The sequence below is a fragment of the Folsomia candida genome, unplaced genomic scaffold (genome assembly GCF_002217175.1).
Source record: "Folsomia candida strain VU population unplaced genomic scaffold, ASM221717v1 Fcan01_Sc044, whole genome shotgun sequence".
Lineage (NCBI taxonomy): Eukaryota > Metazoa > Arthropoda > Collembola > Entomobryomorpha > Isotomidae > Folsomia > Folsomia candida.
The window spans coordinates 632,726-651,191 of NW_019091236.1; the positions used below are offsets into that span (position 1 = coordinate 632,726).

Here is an 18,466-nt window from a genome sequence, read left to right on the forward strand (position 1 = left end):
ACTTTCACATTCACAAACCAGAGTCCATTATTTTCTTCTACTACAGAAAATACCTCGTCGAACATCTATTAATATATTATTGGAACCAAGGTTCGTACGCAGTTTATATTGTTGTGAATGATAACTTTTACAGATTCAATCGAAAAGGAAGCCTTGGCATGCCCGTTTTGGAAAGATCACAGTACAGCTTCATAACTGTGATTAGAACGAATCCAAAACCCTTCCCAAACTGGCAAGGAACAAAGTTATACATTGAGGTTCTAGGTGTACACCGCACCGGCAGGCCTCAATACCACAATTTTCAGAAAGCTGCTGAGAATGAAATTTCCTGTCTAACAAACAAGTTCAACTTTTCACATATCTATGTTAACTTAAATACTGCAGTGCGGCCATATATTCAAATTAACATGTATCGGGTCAGATATGATTACCAAGACTTAAATTTCATCGGATTATGTCGCACAGTGAAATACTATGTTATCTACTGTCGACGCAATGAGGTTCTAGAAACCACATGGGTTGTATGGTTTACCCCTTTTCATGCCACTGTGTGGATATCTGTATGCCTGGTAATTTTTGTATTAGCAGGATCTCGTAGAACAGGATCATTACGAGATATCCTACAGGAAATATTTTTCCTGGTTTCCATCTTATGTCGTCAGTCGAGCCGGGACCTGGATTCTGTCAACTACTTGATCTTTGCCCTTTTGGCAGGAACAATTCTTCCCTCATTGTATGAATCCATCGTTACTGGGAAAATTATATCACCTAGTCCTCCAATCGAGTATCTTAATTTGGGCGAATTTATCAATTCATCATACAAACTGATTATGAACATTGATAAAGCGAGCGGGATTAATTGGATGGGAATTGACCCAGCTATAGTTTTCGAGTTTAAAAAATATGCCATTATCAATAAAATTAATTCCAGTTTGGACTTAGTGTATACTGTGCCAGATAATTATCTCACACAGAAACTTACCAATGAGGACGAACCAAGCGGTATTGTTCACCTAACTGAATCGTCAGAGGGGTTGACGAATTTGGAATTACGTCAACGAGAGATTTCTTATGTAAGAGAACATTACCCGTGTAGTCAATTCTCGCATAGTGGACATTACCTCCAGTTTATCTTCTTGCACGTACCGTTTGTCAAGGAAGCTCCTAAAATTCACAATTCAATCTTTGAAATAGGTCTGATAAACCAATGGACAAAGTTGGAAAATCTTTTGAGTTTACAAAAAATGAAACCAAAAAGTGAGACTACGCTTTTGGTCATACGATTAAACAATTTAGTAAAGTTGTTATTAATTTGTCTCATACTGTTAGGATTAAGTTGTCTGTCAATGACCATTGAGGTAATTCATGTTAGGTTTTTTTATCTATGTAAATATGCTCTTTCTAGGGAGTAAGTTTTGTCGATTTTGATGATTGCTAGTATAAACTATAAGCAGGGACCCGTGTTTAACGTGATTAGTCGTGATTAACGTATTAAGGATTAGGATTAAGGATTAATAATCCTTAATGCATAATCCCAACGAAATTTATAAAATCAGCCTCCAATGATTTATTTAGTCTTCAATCTGTCGACTTCGGTCACGTTTTTAAGTTCATGAAGAGAAACTTTCCTTGCTTTCTCAGCAATGAGGGAAGCACAACAATGTCCTATTTATCAGTTGTATCTATATATTTTAATAATAGATTTAATTTTAAAAATAGAGTAGGTAACTCTTTTTTGGAAAAATTCTTGTTGCAAACATTTCCAGCAAATCTATGTATGTCGTTTAAAATATCAAACTGGATTGAAGCTCTGGTTCGTTTAAGTATGTGCACAACGTATTGAAGTACTCCTTTGAAAAGTATGTACATTCGAGTGTGTGTGCAAATGCATGTTTTGCACATATGTACATACGGTGGACAGTTGCTCAACATGTGTAAAAACACGTGAAAGATTAAAATATGCCGTGAAAAATAACAATTATTGCTTTGTATCCAACGTTAGTTTACAATTTATTTGAACAAGTACTACTCATTAACAGAGGTAGGCAGGCCAGCGGCGGTAGCACATTAAAGGCTAATTACCGACTATCTGTGCAAAAATCGATACCTATTGTAAAGATAAATAAAAAAGGACATATTATTTAGGAAATTTTAACGGCCAATGCTTCACCTTTCCAAATGCACTGCTCACGACAGAAGATGAGTAAGTATTTTGATGGAATTTCTGCTGCGATAACGTGTAATGAGCACATATGTACATTCATACCCACACAGACATACATATTTAACACAAGGGGAACGTCGATGTATAGCGTCATCAAAAAAATCCCAGTTTTCAGTGCAACCGTTCCCTATCCTACTAATTTTAGGCTTAACGCGAGTAATATAGGCAACACAAAATCTCCCAACTACATTTTGATGACGTAATACATGGTCGTCCCCCCAACGAGACCAGATTTTGTCGAGAAGCGTTCGTTTATTTTAACTTGTCCACACGCCGTAAACAAATGAATGTAACGTGTGTAACATAATTTTCGCGTAATTTCTTAGTATTTGGGTTTTAGAACTTGTCGACCCTAATTTTTTACGTGTTCGAGACAAATATAAGTTTGCACTTATTGTATCTATATATCTATTTTTGCTTTAATTTGGACAAAATCAAGGTACTTGATTTTGTACTTAATTCAAGTAGAATAGCATTTTCATATGCAAATATTTATGTATGTGGATGGGTATGCTATCCTATTAAGGATTTCATTTATTTATTATGGTTGACATACTGTTGAGATGAGACCAATTATGCAATCCTCTTCAGTCTTATCGTTGCCATGGAAAATTGTCCTTGGAGAAGAAGAAAATCAATGCACGCTCAATTTTATGTCACATCTGGTCCAGTCAGAAAAAAACAAGGTCGACAGTAACATTTAAGACTTTGTCGTTCATTGAAGGTTAATATAATAGTAATTTCTTTCTTATAATTCTCCCAATGCTCACAGAGTAGATTGGAACACATTTTTGATTGTTTTATTAAAATTTAGCACATACTTACGCAGGTCATTGGATTTGCATAGTTTGTATTAATTCAGTTTTGGCAAAAGTGTTTTTGTGTTTTTGTGTATATATGTAAATAATTAAAAAGCGATAATCTGTGACGTGTAGCAAAGAAAATTTGAAGAATTAATTTTTCTTTAATTTCAAAAATTAATTTGATAACTATAAGCTGTGAATTTTTCGAAGTCAAGACATAAAACTTACGTAGGCATGTAGGTAATTTTATCATGCTTTATAGCTTTATCAGATGTGACCTAAAATAAAATGGAACTTGTCCCCGAACCATCTTTGACACTCACTTATTTGGAAGAAGAAACCAGTTCTGACGATTTGAACGATTTTGTAGAGAAATTTAAAAAAATGAGGATCAAATTAGGGGTTACTTTCGATGTGGGGTTGGCTCTTGGTAAGACTTTTAAATATTTGTAGGACCCGGATAAAATGTGGACAAGTGGAAAGATGAAGATTTATCCATATTTTATATTGTCCATATCTGTGTCTTGTATTCAACAAAATGTGGACAAAGGAAACGTTTTTCGGCTTGTCCATGCTTATTTCATCCATATACTTTTATCCACAGTTTGAACGTTGGATACGTATACTCTTGTCCACATTTTATACATATGTGAGTACCTTGTTACTGGTTGTCTAAAAAAAATTATGCTCTGATTAATAGAACCGCTTTGTGGGACGTCATTCAGCCAGACGACAATTTATCGGTTCGAGGCAATGGGTGTCCGAAGAAGATGCGCCCGAAGAAAGTGCCGCCCGAAGATTGTGCGGCCGAAGAAAATGCCGGGCGAAGAAGGTGCCGCGTGAGCGATTAAGGGCCGTATAATGTGTCATAGTTCAAAATCTTTATGCACAATAATTATTCAGTTTTTTCGTCTTTTTCCCTTGTGAGGTTTTCTGTTTTTTTCCAAATTCACCAAATTCAACCAGCAAAATTTCTGGAAAATTGAATCGGCTTAACAGACAGCTTCGGGGACGCATGTTTTGCACACACCTGGAGGGGAAATCATTCCACGGGGTCATGCACACTTTTTCGTACGTTTAATTAAGTGTAGTTAATAATTTGTGGACCGTTATAAATTTTACTTACTCACAATGAAGGCCTCTCCGTGTATGATCTGCGATTTTGACTAATCACAAATTTAGTTAATTTGACATTTGCGAAAAACACGGCCCCCCAATGGGCACGTTTGGCGAGATAATTTCACCAAAAGAGGAGAAAATGCGCCATAAAGCTGACCAATTTTACACTAATTAAACATATTCCCCGTTTTTCTCCTCTTCGGATGCAGATATGCATATACTCCGGCAAGAAAAAAATAGTTTTTTTGCAGTATCTACTTTCTTATCCATGATTTTTTGTGATAAGCTCATCTTACCTATTTTTGTTTTGAACTTCAGATTTTCACCTTCCTCGGATATTTTGCTGCATGGTTTACGATTTTTCTGACCACACTCGTCCTCCTTTGGGAAAAATAAAGTCGAATACTTGATCACTATAAAAATCAATCAAAGAGTTCCCGACAAGCCTCTTGGAACTCCAGAATTAATCTGGAATTCATTGTTTGGAGACGAAGCATTCCATCCGTGCAGCACGTGCTGATGGAGGAAACTACTTTTCGCCGTGGGATAATCCGAGGACAGGACGATATCAACATTCAGCTTCCTGAACTGGTTAATCTGGCTGGAAATAAATGGGTGGATGTTCACTTCCAACTAGACGTATGTATGTATTTATGTCACTTACTATGTTAATTAACAGGGTAATTAATTTTATTAACATCGTTATTATCAATGCTCCCAATCCCATTGATGGGAACGGGGACTTAACTTTTGACCAGCATTAATTTGTTGCTAAGCATTCCTCTTATTAATGCGGGTATTCGTGACGAGTTGATGTGTGGCTAGCAAAAAAAGTTGCCGGATCGACCAGATTGCGAACACTACATACATATGCACACTCTTAAAAATAATGTTACCCTTTAAAAAATAATCATACTCTCGATTCTATTTATGTATATTGAGTAAAGTATGTGTGAATACCATGTAAGTTTTCATGACATTCATGCATAACCTTACTATGGATTAACCCAGAGTAAGGTTTACTTGATAAAGTTTAAAGTCTGCTGTGGGTTTAGTATAGTTTACTCAACTTATATATGTATGCAGAATTCAGAGTGCATTTACTTGTCAATAGGGTACCATTATTTTTTAAGTGTGCATATGTGTGTATTTATTTACATGCCGCTAAAATATGTATGCATTGTGGGTGTTGTATTTTTTAGGGTGCCCCGTCGGAATATCTGCATCAAGCAGAAGTTTATCGGACCGTGCTGTACGAGGATAAAAGTGGGATTTTATTTCATACCTTAACTGGGAGTCGACAATTAAAAAAAATTGTATTCAGGGTTAATGATGACAATATCTGAGTGATGAATTAGGATTGATAAACTTGAAGTAAAAAATACTCAGAATAAAAAATACTCAGGAATAATAAATGGTGTTTTACATAATTTAATACCTCACCTTTTCATTGCATATAATTTAGAGTTTTTTTATTAATACGATTTACAAGTAAAATTTCTGGGCGATTTTCAAAATTTCTTAAAGTATTTAAATGTAGATTGCAAGCAAAATAACTTTAATTTGCATAAATTCGTCTTATATAATTTCTAAAACTGTAGTACAGCTATTTAAGAAGATTTATGACAAATTCAAATTTCGCAAATGATTTTCACAACATAATTTTCAAAGCTAAACACAAAGTAGTTTTACTACGCACACTACATACATGTTTTATTTAAATGCTGGAAAATGTTTTTCAAATTTGATGAAGTTTCTCATCCTCCTGTAAAAATATTTTTGTAAATCAATAAATTTCGGTACAAATTATGTATATCGCCACTACTGTTCAGCCGATATTAATAGTCTGAAAAAAACCTAAAAGGTTTCCAGGCAGATAATTTTAAATATTTTCTAAAAGCTAAATAACCTTTCTGAAAAATTTCCAAGGAATTGAGAAGTCTCAATTCCTTTTTAATTGTCCTATTAATATTGGCGGAACAGTAAATATGTAGAATATTTTAAGAAATGTTACCAATGGGTGTGGTCGTGGTGGGGATTCCACTCGTCGTGGGAGGGGGTGCCGTCGTCGGGCCGGCAGATACGGTCGTCGGCGAAGAGGAAGTAGTGGTGCATGCCCACGTGCTTCTTGGGCGCGGGGGTGGGTGCGTTGGTCTGGGTCGCCAGCCTCCACGTCGTCCTGACGTTGTGGGGGGTGCGGACGTAGCAGAGCTTGGTACCGGGCTTGTCCCCGTCGTCGTTGGTGGTTGGGTGGGTGGTCCTTGGCAGGTGCAGGATTCGGACGATCCGTCCGCCCGAGTTACGACAACTTTCGTGCCAACAGCGTTACATCGTCCTGGATAAAGAGAAAATATTTTTTATATTTCCTAAAATTTGTAGTAAATTTGAAAGCGTATTTTATAGGGTTGGTTGGATGTATGTAAATATGTATGTCCGAAGAGATTTTCAAACCTCACAAAAGTCGGAAGTTTTTTTTCTACCATGGTAGAATATATTTTCTATATAGAATATATATAGAATATATAATATAAATTCTTATATTTTAAATTTGCAAATTTAAAATATAAGAATTTACAGAAACACATAAATACATAAATAAATTCCGAAAAATATTTTCTGAACTGGCAAGAAATTTCAGGTGCAAATGACTTGTTAAGTTGTACATTCCTGGTCAATTTGAGAGATTTAGCAAAATCTTTTGCTTGAAAACGATTGAATATTGGATGAAAATTTAACTACTGAATAAGTAAGTATTTAATGGACCTTTTTTACTTCGGAATCAACATGATAAAATGTACTTGTGATCCAGCATTTGACATGAATACCCCAAATTTAAGTATCTTTTAACTTACGATGATTCAAGTACAAGATTTGCACGCTTCTTTCTTCTTCAGATCCGTTACCAAAGCCGAAGCCGAAAGCTTCTGAATTCGAAAAGAGGAAACAGATTCCCAAAAGGAAGAATAGTTTCATTGCACAATTTTTTTTTCTGCTAATTTTCCGTTAAGATTTGGCAATCTTTACAGATGAATGTCCAAGACGGTGGAGAGAAGGATTTTATAAGGAAAGGAACGAGACGATGAATTAATGTGGACCTTACTACGTCTGTTGGATATGACGTGGGAATGGGTCGTGCAGAAATGATATTATAATTTTTTTGCGTGGTCGGTGAAATTGCATAATTTTTTTGCATAACACCTTTATCGTATAATACCATTTTGCATACTTCCCAATTACATACGTAAAACCATAACAAAGTTATGGAATGCACCTTATTGGAAATTTAGCATTAAAATAATACCAAGCGGTAATAAATAATTTAAATAATGTGCCTACACTGTTAGAAATGTGGTTGTCGCAGGCACATGTTAAATATGTAAATACGTACATCATACATATATTTATATGTATGTACTCTTGCAAATTTGGTAATAACTTCCTACCCAATTGATAGTAGCTTTTTCCCATACAAATACATATGCCCTCTGGTCAGTGATGATTTAATACCAGTTTTCAAAATGTGTATGTATGTATGACTCTACCAAAAAGAGCCTTGTCGGTAATAAATACGATGTAGTATTTCATACGCCAGTACTAAAGTTTCACCATTTCGGTAGCAAATCTTTACGGACGGGTATAATTTTAATACCGGGCAGTAGCTATTTTAATACTGATTGGCAAGATCTGTCTGACTGACAGCAGCAGATTTCTAAGAGTGGTTGGTATGTAGGTTGGGTTGTGTTGCTAATTTAATCATGTATGTAAGCCCAATTTGTCACACTAGTAAAGCAAAGTTTTTTTTTGGTATTTTTCCGACATGCTTACTCGCATTTATCGGGCTACATAAATTACTGTCTTAAGTAAGTAGGTAATCTAATTACCGTTTGGTTTATTAATCCTACATACGTGCAAAAATATGTAATCTTTTGATAAAGTACAATAATAATTCTTGGTAGAAAAGAAGATGGCTAGTAAATAAATTAGAATAGATTTCGTACACTGCGAACGTGTTACGGAACACGGGAACGAATATTAAATCAGTAGAAACAGGGTTTTGAAACTGTGCTAGATAATCACACCTTGTGATTTATGTATAGATGTGATTAATGTACATACACAATTTTTACACAATATGACACCTTGGCCAATTACGATTTACGATGGTGGGATGGTGAAACTGTAAATTCATTTAAAAAATATTACTGGAAAAAACTAGCTGAGATATGGATTCAATACAAAATTGAATATTTACATTTTACGGTCTGCTTTAGCCGAATACCGATTAGGGTAAAATCGTCGTATTTTGCACTAAAGTTGGTCAAAACACGTTGTGTAGCGCGTGAAATTAATCAGAAGGCTGGACAAAAGTTGACCTCATCATCACAGAAATCTCACAAGTCGCACATTGCTAAGGAGTCACAAATTACAGCTCAATCTGATTTTTACCAGTTTGATATTATTTTATAAACCCTAACCAAGAAATGCATACTTCACCGTTAATTAATCCTGAAGTTAAGGTGCAATATGTACATGTGCATGTACTACATACCTCGACCATGCAATTGTATCATATTAAAAGAGTATGTAACCTGCCCGTAAACTTGAGACCGTGATGTTATCGAGGTTTTGACAAAGATGAGATCATCGTGTTTTGAGAAACGTGCCAAGAATGTGTTATAAGTGATCGACAAAATTAAAGCGTCACGAATGTATTCACGTATGTATGCATTTACCCATGGGAGAGTTAAAGTATGCTTGTATACGTATTTGAAAAGTTTACGTAATATTTTTTAATAAATTTTTGGTTTCCAAATTTCCCAATGTGACGAAGTTTTCACAAATTATTACACGCTAAAATCATGTCTTTTCCAGAACAACTTGCTATAGCTTCGCTTACATTTATTTATTATGGATGCGCAATCAAATCCATTCCATAAAAAAAAGGGTTTAGATGCTTTTGGGAAAATTGAAATTTTTAAACATGTTTTCTGACATTTTATGTTTATTACAATTTTAATGAATTCTGATACGATTATGTAACATGATTCTGCAGTTAATTTTTAGTAATTCATACATCCCATGATAATAGATTGTTAGGTATTTGTATCTTAAGTTAATAAAATGTGTCATAATTTTAAATTAAAATTAAAACAAGGCAATTTTATCTAATTTTGGTAGAATATTTCCAAGCCTTTTGGTTCCCACAGTTTCAAGCTTGTGGGTCTGAAGTGGTGGTGGGTGTGGGTGTGGTCGTCGTACTTCCGGCCGGAGTGGAGGTGCATTCCCACGTGTTTCTAGGTTTCGGAACGGGTCGTGGTCGTCGTCCCGGCCTGGCGGTCGTGGTTGTGGGTGCGGTCGTCGTGGTGGGTGGTGCTTGACAATTGCATGACTCGGATGAACCGTCCGGATGAGTTATGACAATTTTAGTCCCGACGGAGTGGCATCTCTCTGAGAAATTTATAAATTAAAGTATGTAATTGTATGAGAAACTTATAATGTGCAGATACACTATTAGAAATCTGGTATATTTAGTAACGCAGGTTTCGATTAAACTTGCAACCATTTTGTGTTAAAATCATACCAGTTCGCAAATTTGTTTACCGAGATGATTTTACCGAAATACCGACCTACATATTTATTACTACATCGTGTTACTCATCAATCCTTCTTTGATGGTGTGCAAAAAGGCGCCTTTTTGGGAAAAAATTTATGCCTTTTTGCCGTTTTGCCCGTTTCAATGCCGAATTGCCTTTTTACGTGCCTTTTTGCCCGTTTGATGCCTTTTTGCCCTTTTCTGTATGGTTCCATTGGGTATTGCCTGTACCATTTGACAAATTTTTCTATGGACAAGAAAGAGTGGCAACAATGTAATTAGCTTTTACATTTCGGTTTTTCTAAAACTTTAACAACCTTTAACTTCTACATAACTTCTCCGCAACATTATTTCCCTACTCACTCATTATAATTAAGAGTATTTGTGAATATTTGTACACCTCAAGATATTCATATGCGTAGAATCTACGCATATGAATATCTACGCCGTAGATGATAATCTACATATGTATATGTACATCCATATCTATAGATGATAATCCAAATCGGCTTAATATCTTAATTATGCACATATCGACAAATCCTGTGAACTGTGAAAGATTACAACGAAAAAGTATACGATCGTATGATCACATTGCCCCGATTTAACCAAAAAGGCAAAAAGGCATTTCAGGCAATCGGGCATGGCCAAAATTTACGTGCCTAATAGGCAAAAAGGCATTTTAGGCACGGCATGCCTTTTTGCCCTTGCACACTCTGGGTGTCATACATACTTAAATATGTATTTACATACATACTTAAGTATGTATTTACATACATATGTACTTAAATATGTATTATTTTAATATTGCATTTCTAAGAGTGTCATGAAATTTTTAAATCCATATAATTTTAAACTTACCATGATTTAGGAAGAAATTATTCCCCTCTTCTTCAGAGCTGCTGTGGGCCACTGTTTCCGAGAGAAGGAAAAAGGAGACAGCAAAAATTCCGAAAATCGTGAACCCCTTCATTTCTTATTATTTTATCTTCTTTCAGCTAAAACCGTTCTTTAATTTGCAGAGTTGTGAATGGAATAATGCTGTATGTGTCGAGTGTTGTTTATTTTATAGCAAAAAATGACTTAATCTATTCCCAGACTGAGCTGGATAATTGCAGACAAAGACAAAAACATGTTTTTCTCCGTGGAGGAAAGATTCCAAGTACGAGGGCGAGGACTCGCATGCATTGGGTCATAAATAGGTTAATGACGTCTCGGCAGCTTAGCATAAATATGATGAGTACACTCTGAATAAACCGTTACAACGCATGTAACCAAGGGGTGAAAGAAGTGTGTCACAGTGTCCATGTTCGAACTCGTCCTGTCCCCTGACGTTAGGAGCTTAAGTTCAAAATTTCAAGTCTATGTGTTTTTGTTCGAAACTTATCGGACCAACAGACGGACAGACAGGCGGACGGACATAACGATCTTATAAAGGGCTTTCACCCTTAATAAATACCAACACCGCAAATAAATTTGACTAAAATTTACTCAAGGATGGGCAAAATATGCGATGACAACAACTCTTTGTGTAAAATTTACCATATGCATGTTAAAATTTACCCAAAGTTGAAGACTTTTCGTTCAATTTCGGGTAAGTTTTACCTTTATTGGGTAAATTTTACACAACCAGTTACGTCATTTGGCGTGTATGTTCAATTTTTTTGTAGTCGACGTACATACATCACGTGTGTAATTTCCTGCTGGTGGAAAAACGTCTTCGTAATCATTACCAAAATAGAAAAATATCGGGAAATATAATATAATAATATAATGATATTTAAAGACGACAAGCCGACACACATACATAATTCTTATATAATTGAAATTAACTTCCTTAGGAAACAAGTGCCCTACGATATATACATATTAAAAGGGACAAGTTTACAGAAGTAATCTTGGTATTTAAATAATGCCGGTCCGTCAAAGTTTCTACCGGCATGGTAAAACTTACAATACCGAGTCATTACTACACCGTACTAATTATCAATACCACTGTGGTAGTCATACGTATATACCCCATCCACTCTTAAGTTGGACTGTGATCCACGACTAGAATTCGACTTGCTCAGAAGTTTTTTATAAAACCTTTTGGGTAGTGTAGGTGGGAACCATACCAACCAGTTTTTGCTGCGGAAGATTTATCTTTCTCCATGCTAAGCCACAAATCCGACTTTCCGTCCCAAATCTCAAATTTGCCGTTTTCCACCCGTTTGCAAAATGTCTTGGTTTTTTTTGCCATTAACGTTCGGATCCTACCATGTTTTTCGCTCTGGAGTACCTTCTTTTGCATAAGGCTCAAATCTTTTCGATTTCTTGCAAATAGGGACATTTCGAGGGATTTCTATTTTAAGCGCATTTGTCTCAATGTAAGCCTTGCTTGGAATTTTGAAGGGAATTTAAATCTCATGTACAACTTATGTTGATAATCTACACTCACTAGGTTGACTGAGTGAAAAAATAATTACTAGATGGGGAACTTGGCTCGAAGCTGTTGATTTTTATGCAAAGCAAACAATTGAAGTTATGGAATTTCAGTTTTGTAAAATGCTGGCCCATTAAATGAGCCGTGTTTGCTCAGGGTTTCGTGAACGATTTCAAAATGAACAAAATTGTGCGATGTTATGGATCTAATTTACCTCAAAGAAAGAAGCTTAGCCTGAGTTAAATTAAGCATTACTACGTCACTATGATCTGTGCATTTCTTAGCTCACCGTTTAGTAACTTGCCTGTAATTTAATTCTAATTTATCGAATACAATTAACTACTTTTTCTGCGAAAATACATTACGGCTACGGCTCCCCACAATTTGTGTTTCCAGTTAAATTATTAAACAGGCTACTAAACTGCGTTTTCACTTCTCACATTATTCTCTAGATTATTTTCTTATTTCTCTATTATTTTCTATTATTTTCTAGGTTTTTTTCCGAATCACTTAATTCTTAGTTACACGTAATATTAACCAGAGTAACATTAATTAGTACATTCAATTACGTCAATAAGAAATAAATAAGTAAGTCCACGCTTTTACGTAGTATTACAAGAGATGTCGCCTTATCGAAGAACGTACCATCGCCCAAACTCATCTTGCATGGTGGGCAGGACCTGACGTGTTTTTTCGCCAAACTCGACCCGTTCATTCTTTCTAAAGATTTTAGTATCTCGATGGACTTAGCCAAAGGGCCAGCCATCATTTTGAAGGGTCCTACAATTGTCACCAACATGTGAAGCGCGACCTGAGAGAACAGAAGAAAAATGGGGTGGGGAACTTCAGATGTTGGAGCTATTAGAATGTACAAAGCAAAACTTAGGCACACAGTTACGCCTCCAACAAATACGGGCATAATCGGCTGACTCAGTACGGCATTGTGCATGCTGGATAAGATTTGCAAAGTTCGATATGTCCCCATGTACGCGAATCCATTTTGCCATCCACGGTTTAAATTTCTGCAAAATTGTTCAGATTGTATATTATTGATATTTTAGTGCATATGTACCTATCTAACCTGGCAATTGACTCTAGGATTATTAACTTGATTACGGTGGGGTACACTAGTACGATGCCAACGGCGAAAGCAACGTTGGCAGCGAGTTGACCGGCTATGTACCCCATCAAAATTGATAAACAAGTCTGGAACATGATCCCGATTTGTCCACCATCATCCCATGATTTGCATTCTTGATCCATCAAGCTTGTCACAGCAGGAGGCATACAGGGTCGAATTAAGCCAAACGCGAAGCCGATGATCGGCAAAATGCAGACGCTAATTATGCATTGTGTGATGAAACATAGGTAAAAAATATTACCGCTATTTTGACCTGGAACAACGTATATATGCATAATTTTCTGTATTCATGTTATATTGTAACTTTTAACCAATAGTAACCTGGTAAATATGCCTTATATAACTATTGACATAACAGATAACATCTTTCCCCGCGGAATTTTTCGTACTCACCTTTCGAATTGATAGTTTGTTCAATGTGAATTCCTGAATTCAGTAACCTTATTGTTTCCACTCTAAGCAACGTGAATTGAGTTAAGAAAAGTACACATGCTCCAAACAACGTTATACAGTAGTAGCTGAAGACGAACTTCCAGATTGGTGGGGATGGATTTACTGGGCTGAACAATTGTTCTAGAAGCCAGTTAAGTACAACACCCAAATGAAGTAGGACTACTACCGTTGAAACTATGCTTTGATACTTGTTGGAATTCGTGACTACAAACTTATCCTTATTTATAGCAAGTGGAAACTGCTTGAATATGAATACTATCTTAGAAGCGCAAATTAGAGTAGGAATATTTGTCGTGGGGTATGCAACACTACGTAACCAGGTAATTAATATGTCCATTTTTGGTAGCATTTTCCAATGCTTGGTAAGTTCAAAATGTAAGTAGTATTAAACTTAAAGGCGGCAATTATTCACAGGCTTGTCGACGCCAACGTTTATGTGATTTTTTACTCCCTTGTAATCATCACGGATAATTGGAAACAAGGGAATGGAATTGAAAACAATGGGGGGTTAACGACGTGAGACTTCATTGTAAATATGTAGTTAGCCATTCTTTCGGACGTGTAATGTAGGCTACTGAGGGAATTCGCCATCAAAGTCAACTATGTATTCGCTTATTGCAGCCTTTTAAACAAGTAAAATTAATTTATTTCCCAAAGTTTTCTAAAGTGGAAATGTATTGAGTTCAAAGTAATAAAGGGCAAAAATATACATGCACGCTTTTATATGTACAAGATTAACCAATGGAAGTCTGCGATATTGCACGACCTATGGAAATCTATATCGCAGGTCTTGATCACAAATTGCGTATGTTTGTAAGAGCCCATGATTAGAACGTTCTTGAGCTTATACTATATTTATTTGTAATTCGTTCGAGAACCAAAATTAAATTCAAATACACTCTAAGCAAGTTGGTAGCAATAGCCTGAATTTAATTGCTACCAACCAATAGTAAAGGCTGTTCTTACTGAAATTGTGTTAAAATTGTCACCAACATTGACACAATTCTCATCTTTGGTTGCTACCGTAAAAATAAGTATGTTTGTAAATAAACTATGAGAAGTTTAATAAAATTCTGTAGCAAATCGACCCCGTATTGTAGCATTTCGATTCATTACCGGCCCTCGTAACGATTTTTCACAAAACTATTGTGTTACATTCTCACCATGTTCTGTCTGTCTCACACAAAGTAGTAACAGTCAAAGCGTGGATTTTAGTTTCGTTGGCGGTTACTCTGCTCTTTATAAAGCTGCAGAATGGAAAAATTAATTCGTGTTTCCAACTCCCTGAGGGGGAAAAAATTAATTGTTTTCAGTGGGGATTATTTAGGGTTCTTGGATTCAGGTAAGGCCAACGATTATAACAAAGTACAAAGTTTATTGTGTTTGAATATAAGTTTTAAAATTAAATTTCTAATTTTTAGTTAAAAGGAGGTTTGATGTTGCTGCAGATGTCGAAATCAATTTGTTCGACGATCAAGGTGCTGAAATTGAAGAGGAAGTGTTCCCTATTTTAATTCGACAACAGGACACGCCCAACATTGTGTTTACTCTTATTGGAGAAATACAAACTGAGCTTACTTTTGAGGAAAACGGAAGCATTAACTCTCCGATGATTTATTGTAAGCTATAATTCATATTATCAATAATTTCTATTTTTTTATTAACTAAACGAATTTCCCTTTTTGTATTTGTACGTTCACAAGGTCAAACTTCTCAAGTTAATTCACCTCCTCTTCTTTTGTCAACTAAAAATACAATTGAAAGTGGATTTAAGCAGGTAACTCACAATCCCCAAAACACAAATTTTACAAAAATATTATCAAATATTGAAAACAAATTAATATTGCGTCATTATATTTTTGTAGATATTTGAGGAATTTGTACAAAGTGACGAGGAATTACAACGTTTGGTTACTGACTGCAATGAAAAAACCTTTGTCGACACATCCACGGGGAATATTTTAATAAAATCATTTGTTAATAAATTAATTGAGCTAAAAGGGTAAGGACAGAATTATCTTATAGAATGAATTTTACATCCCGGACTGAATATTATTTCTTGCTTAATAGGAATTCACCGTCAACAGCTGACCAGAAATTACTTGCTCATACTGTAATTTCAATCTTACCTTGCTGGAAGTATGCAGCGTCAGAAAACGGAATTGTAAGTGTCAGAATATATAATTTAAACATTCCACGTTTATAATACCTAATGTCAAGAATTGTCACATTATTAGTCAGTTCTGCTGGTCTGGTAATTTATTTAAAAATTCTGGGCCACAAATTTTTACAATGATGGTTGGAAAAAAATATACACTCTAGAATTGGACAGTTTTGTAGGAGGAGATTAAAAAAATTGGAACTAATTAGCCCTAATTAACAAACATCGTAGCAATTTAGTGAACATCATGAGCACAAATTTGTCCAGAATTTTAAAATCGATTCTCACAGCTGAAGAGTGATGAAAATTGTGCTGAATTTTAGTATTTGGGTGATGAGTCGTCGAGTCCTAGGTTAATTATTAACAATTTTTTTTGTTACAGGATATACTTTATGATGAGGGTAACCGTTCCGGACTTATCCAAGCTCGGCTAAGAACAATACATCGCCATCTAAATGAAACGAAGCAGCCAAAATCAAAACGCGTTTGCAAAAATCAAAACGCTGTATCAAATTCGGATGTAGAAGAATCATTTGAAGTTAACGAAGAAATAATTGCCAAACTTAATTCTACACCCATTAAAGATGAAGAAGAGTTGAAGAGACTGGCGTTGGAGACACTCGCTCACCGTAATTATTTACGGCTCAGAAGTGACTCATCCATTCTAAAAATTTACAGAAAATTCCAGGAATGGAAGTCTATGGTAATTTGATTTAATTACATGAAAAAATAACTAAAATAACTAAAAATATTTGACCTGATTTATAGATCAATTTTGAGTTTTCTCAACTCCACCCTGAGCAAAGCGATAACTTCTTAAAATCTTGGCCGACCTGGGTAGACAAAATATTACAAAGGGCCGGCAGTATCAAAAAGTCTCCTGCGCTTATAAGATTTCTTGCACAGGGCTGTGGTAAAATATTTATTTAAATAATAGAAATAAATACATTATTTTAATTTACCACAATCAATACATTAAAAATTTTATAGGGGAATGGGATTTTTCAATTGGTGCGCTGTTTACATTACTCCATTTGATTCCGCCAACAGCACAAGGACAAGGGAAGGCAAATCATTGTACTTTGGATGGTGCAAAAACAAAATTAATTAATTTCTTCAAGGTATTTTAGAACACCGAAATAAGCTTCTATATTTTTTGTGCATTTAATGCACATACATATTAAATAGGTCAGAATAGTTATCTTTGATTAAAAATATAATTTTGGTTATAGGCCGGGACTCCATTGCAATCTATCTTGGATACTTGGAAAGCCGAATTGAAGCAGCCAAATCTAGTTTGTTTAGGAGTTGATAAGAAAAATTTGTCAAGCTTTTTCATCGCATGTGACGGTCAGCTGCTTCCAATTGCATCCAAAAATTCCACCGAAGCTATTGACATTCTCTTCAAAAGCCATTATGTATTTGGGACGGAGTACGACATCAGTTTAAGGGGGCTATGGAAATTTATTCAAGTTTACATTTATGGATTGGAGACGGATGCCGAAAATCTGCCTCGTAATGTGAAACAGGTTTTTAACCAGCTTAATTAAGAGTACATATTTCAAAATGTTCAATTGCACCTTATGCAGTAAATTGATGTTAGATAGTGCTAGTTTAATTAAGCACGTTAAGTACATACATAATTTTAGTCATGTATGCTTTAAAGAGGTAATATGTCCGTTTAGTAATTGTTTGACTAAAATTAATTCCTGGAGTTATTTTTTAAGGCATACAAAATCTCATGACGTTAAATCTGTCGATACAATTACTCCAAATATACAACCAAACAACGGAGATAATATAGAAATAATTAGTCCAAACAATTTTGATGATTTTGATTTTGCAAGTAATGCTTCAAATGAAATATCCGTAGATTTAGGAATTAAGGTGATGACAGTATCATTAACCAATTTTTGTTTCACTTTACTTGCAACTGGTGTCAGCAACTCCACATTAGATTTTATAGTTAAAGAGTTGAAATATTCAATGAATGATATTTTTAATTTGATTCTTAAAATTGGCGACAGTGCAATTCCATCAAATAATTTCGAGTCATTTCAAATACAAATATTTAGCTTACTTCAAGCATTTGATAAGGTCAAATCAGCTTATCAAAGGCAAAAGCTTTTTAAAGAAAACGATCATTTTGTTATGCCGAAAGAGTTGACTTTAGGAAATAGAGTTGAGCTTAGAAGTCACAATACAAAACGACTGCAAGTTATAGCTGAAGACACCTTTATGTACATCCATTTGTTAAAAACTTTGGAAAAAATTGTGTCAATTCCTGAGTTTTCTAAATATTTTTATTATAAAAATGATTCAACAAGTTATTCATGTTTTCAAAATTCCAAATCTTATTTAACAAACGAGCTGTTTTCCAAATTCCCCAATTCTATTCAACTGCAATTATTTTATGACGACTTCGAGACCGTTAATCCTCTTGGATCGAAGCGAGGAATACATAAAATAGGGGCAATTTATTTTGTACTTCGGAATCTGCCCGACTTTATTAATTCCCAGCTCAGTCAGATTCACTTACTTGCTTTA

At 35.1% G+C, this 18,466-nt stretch overlaps 3 protein-coding genes and 2 long non-coding RNA genes across 6 annotated transcripts; 3 read left to right on the forward strand and 2 right to left on the reverse strand.

Annotated features, from left to right (window-relative positions):
• The first annotated feature begins 2,847 nt into the window (after positions 1-2,847).
• On the forward strand, positions 2,848-5,581 carry LOC118433216. Of its 2 annotated transcripts, XR_004833248.1 has the most exons (5): positions 2,848-3,267; positions 3,398-3,457; positions 3,728-4,098; positions 4,465-4,785; positions 5,349-5,581. It is a non-coding gene; the product is annotated as an uncharacterized LOC118433216 (long non-coding RNA). The 2 variants fall into 2 exon arrangements; XR_004833247.1 differs by having other exon boundaries at positions 2,850-3,457.
• Positions 5,582-5,653: 72 nt separating this feature from the next.
• On the reverse strand, positions 5,654-7,193 carry LOC110861708 (salivary glue protein Sgs-3). The gene is made up of 3 exons (XM_022110836.2): positions 6,999-7,193; positions 6,161-6,481; positions 5,654-5,911 (listed from the first exon to the last, which is right to left on the reverse strand). Exons 1-3 carry the CDS (start codon positions 7,117-7,119, stop codon positions 5,904-5,906), a joined length of 450 nt encoding a protein of 149 aa, XP_021966528.1. The 5' UTR covers positions 7,120-7,193; the 3' UTR covers positions 5,654-5,903.
• Positions 7,194-9,116: 1,923 nt separating this feature from the next.
• Positions 9,117-10,786, reverse strand: LOC110861717 (UV excision repair protein RAD23 homolog). Its single transcript, XM_022110842.2, has 2 exons — positions 10,601-10,786; positions 9,117-9,594 (listed from the first exon to the last, which is right to left on the reverse strand). Exons 1-2 carry the CDS (start codon positions 10,710-10,712, stop codon positions 9,356-9,358), a joined length of 351 nt encoding a protein of 116 aa, XP_021966534.1. The 5' UTR covers positions 10,713-10,786; the 3' UTR covers positions 9,117-9,355.
• A 4,890-nt stretch (positions 10,787-15,676) lies between these two features.
• LOC118433193 lies at positions 15,677-16,443 on the forward strand. The gene is made up of 3 exons (XR_004833232.1): positions 15,677-15,760; positions 15,829-15,922; positions 16,302-16,443. It is a non-coding gene; the product is annotated as an uncharacterized LOC118433193 (long non-coding RNA).
• A 32-nt stretch (positions 16,444-16,475) lies between these two features.
• LOC118433194 lies at positions 16,476-18,151 on the forward strand. Its single transcript, XM_035844879.1, has 4 exons — positions 16,476-16,622; positions 16,688-16,832; positions 16,910-17,040; positions 17,152-18,151. Exons 1-4 carry the CDS (start codon positions 16,620-16,622, stop codon positions 17,467-17,469), a joined length of 597 nt encoding a protein of 198 aa, XP_035700772.1. The 5' UTR covers positions 16,476-16,619; the 3' UTR covers positions 17,470-18,151.
• The last annotated feature ends 315 nt before the right edge of the window (positions 18,152-18,466 follow it).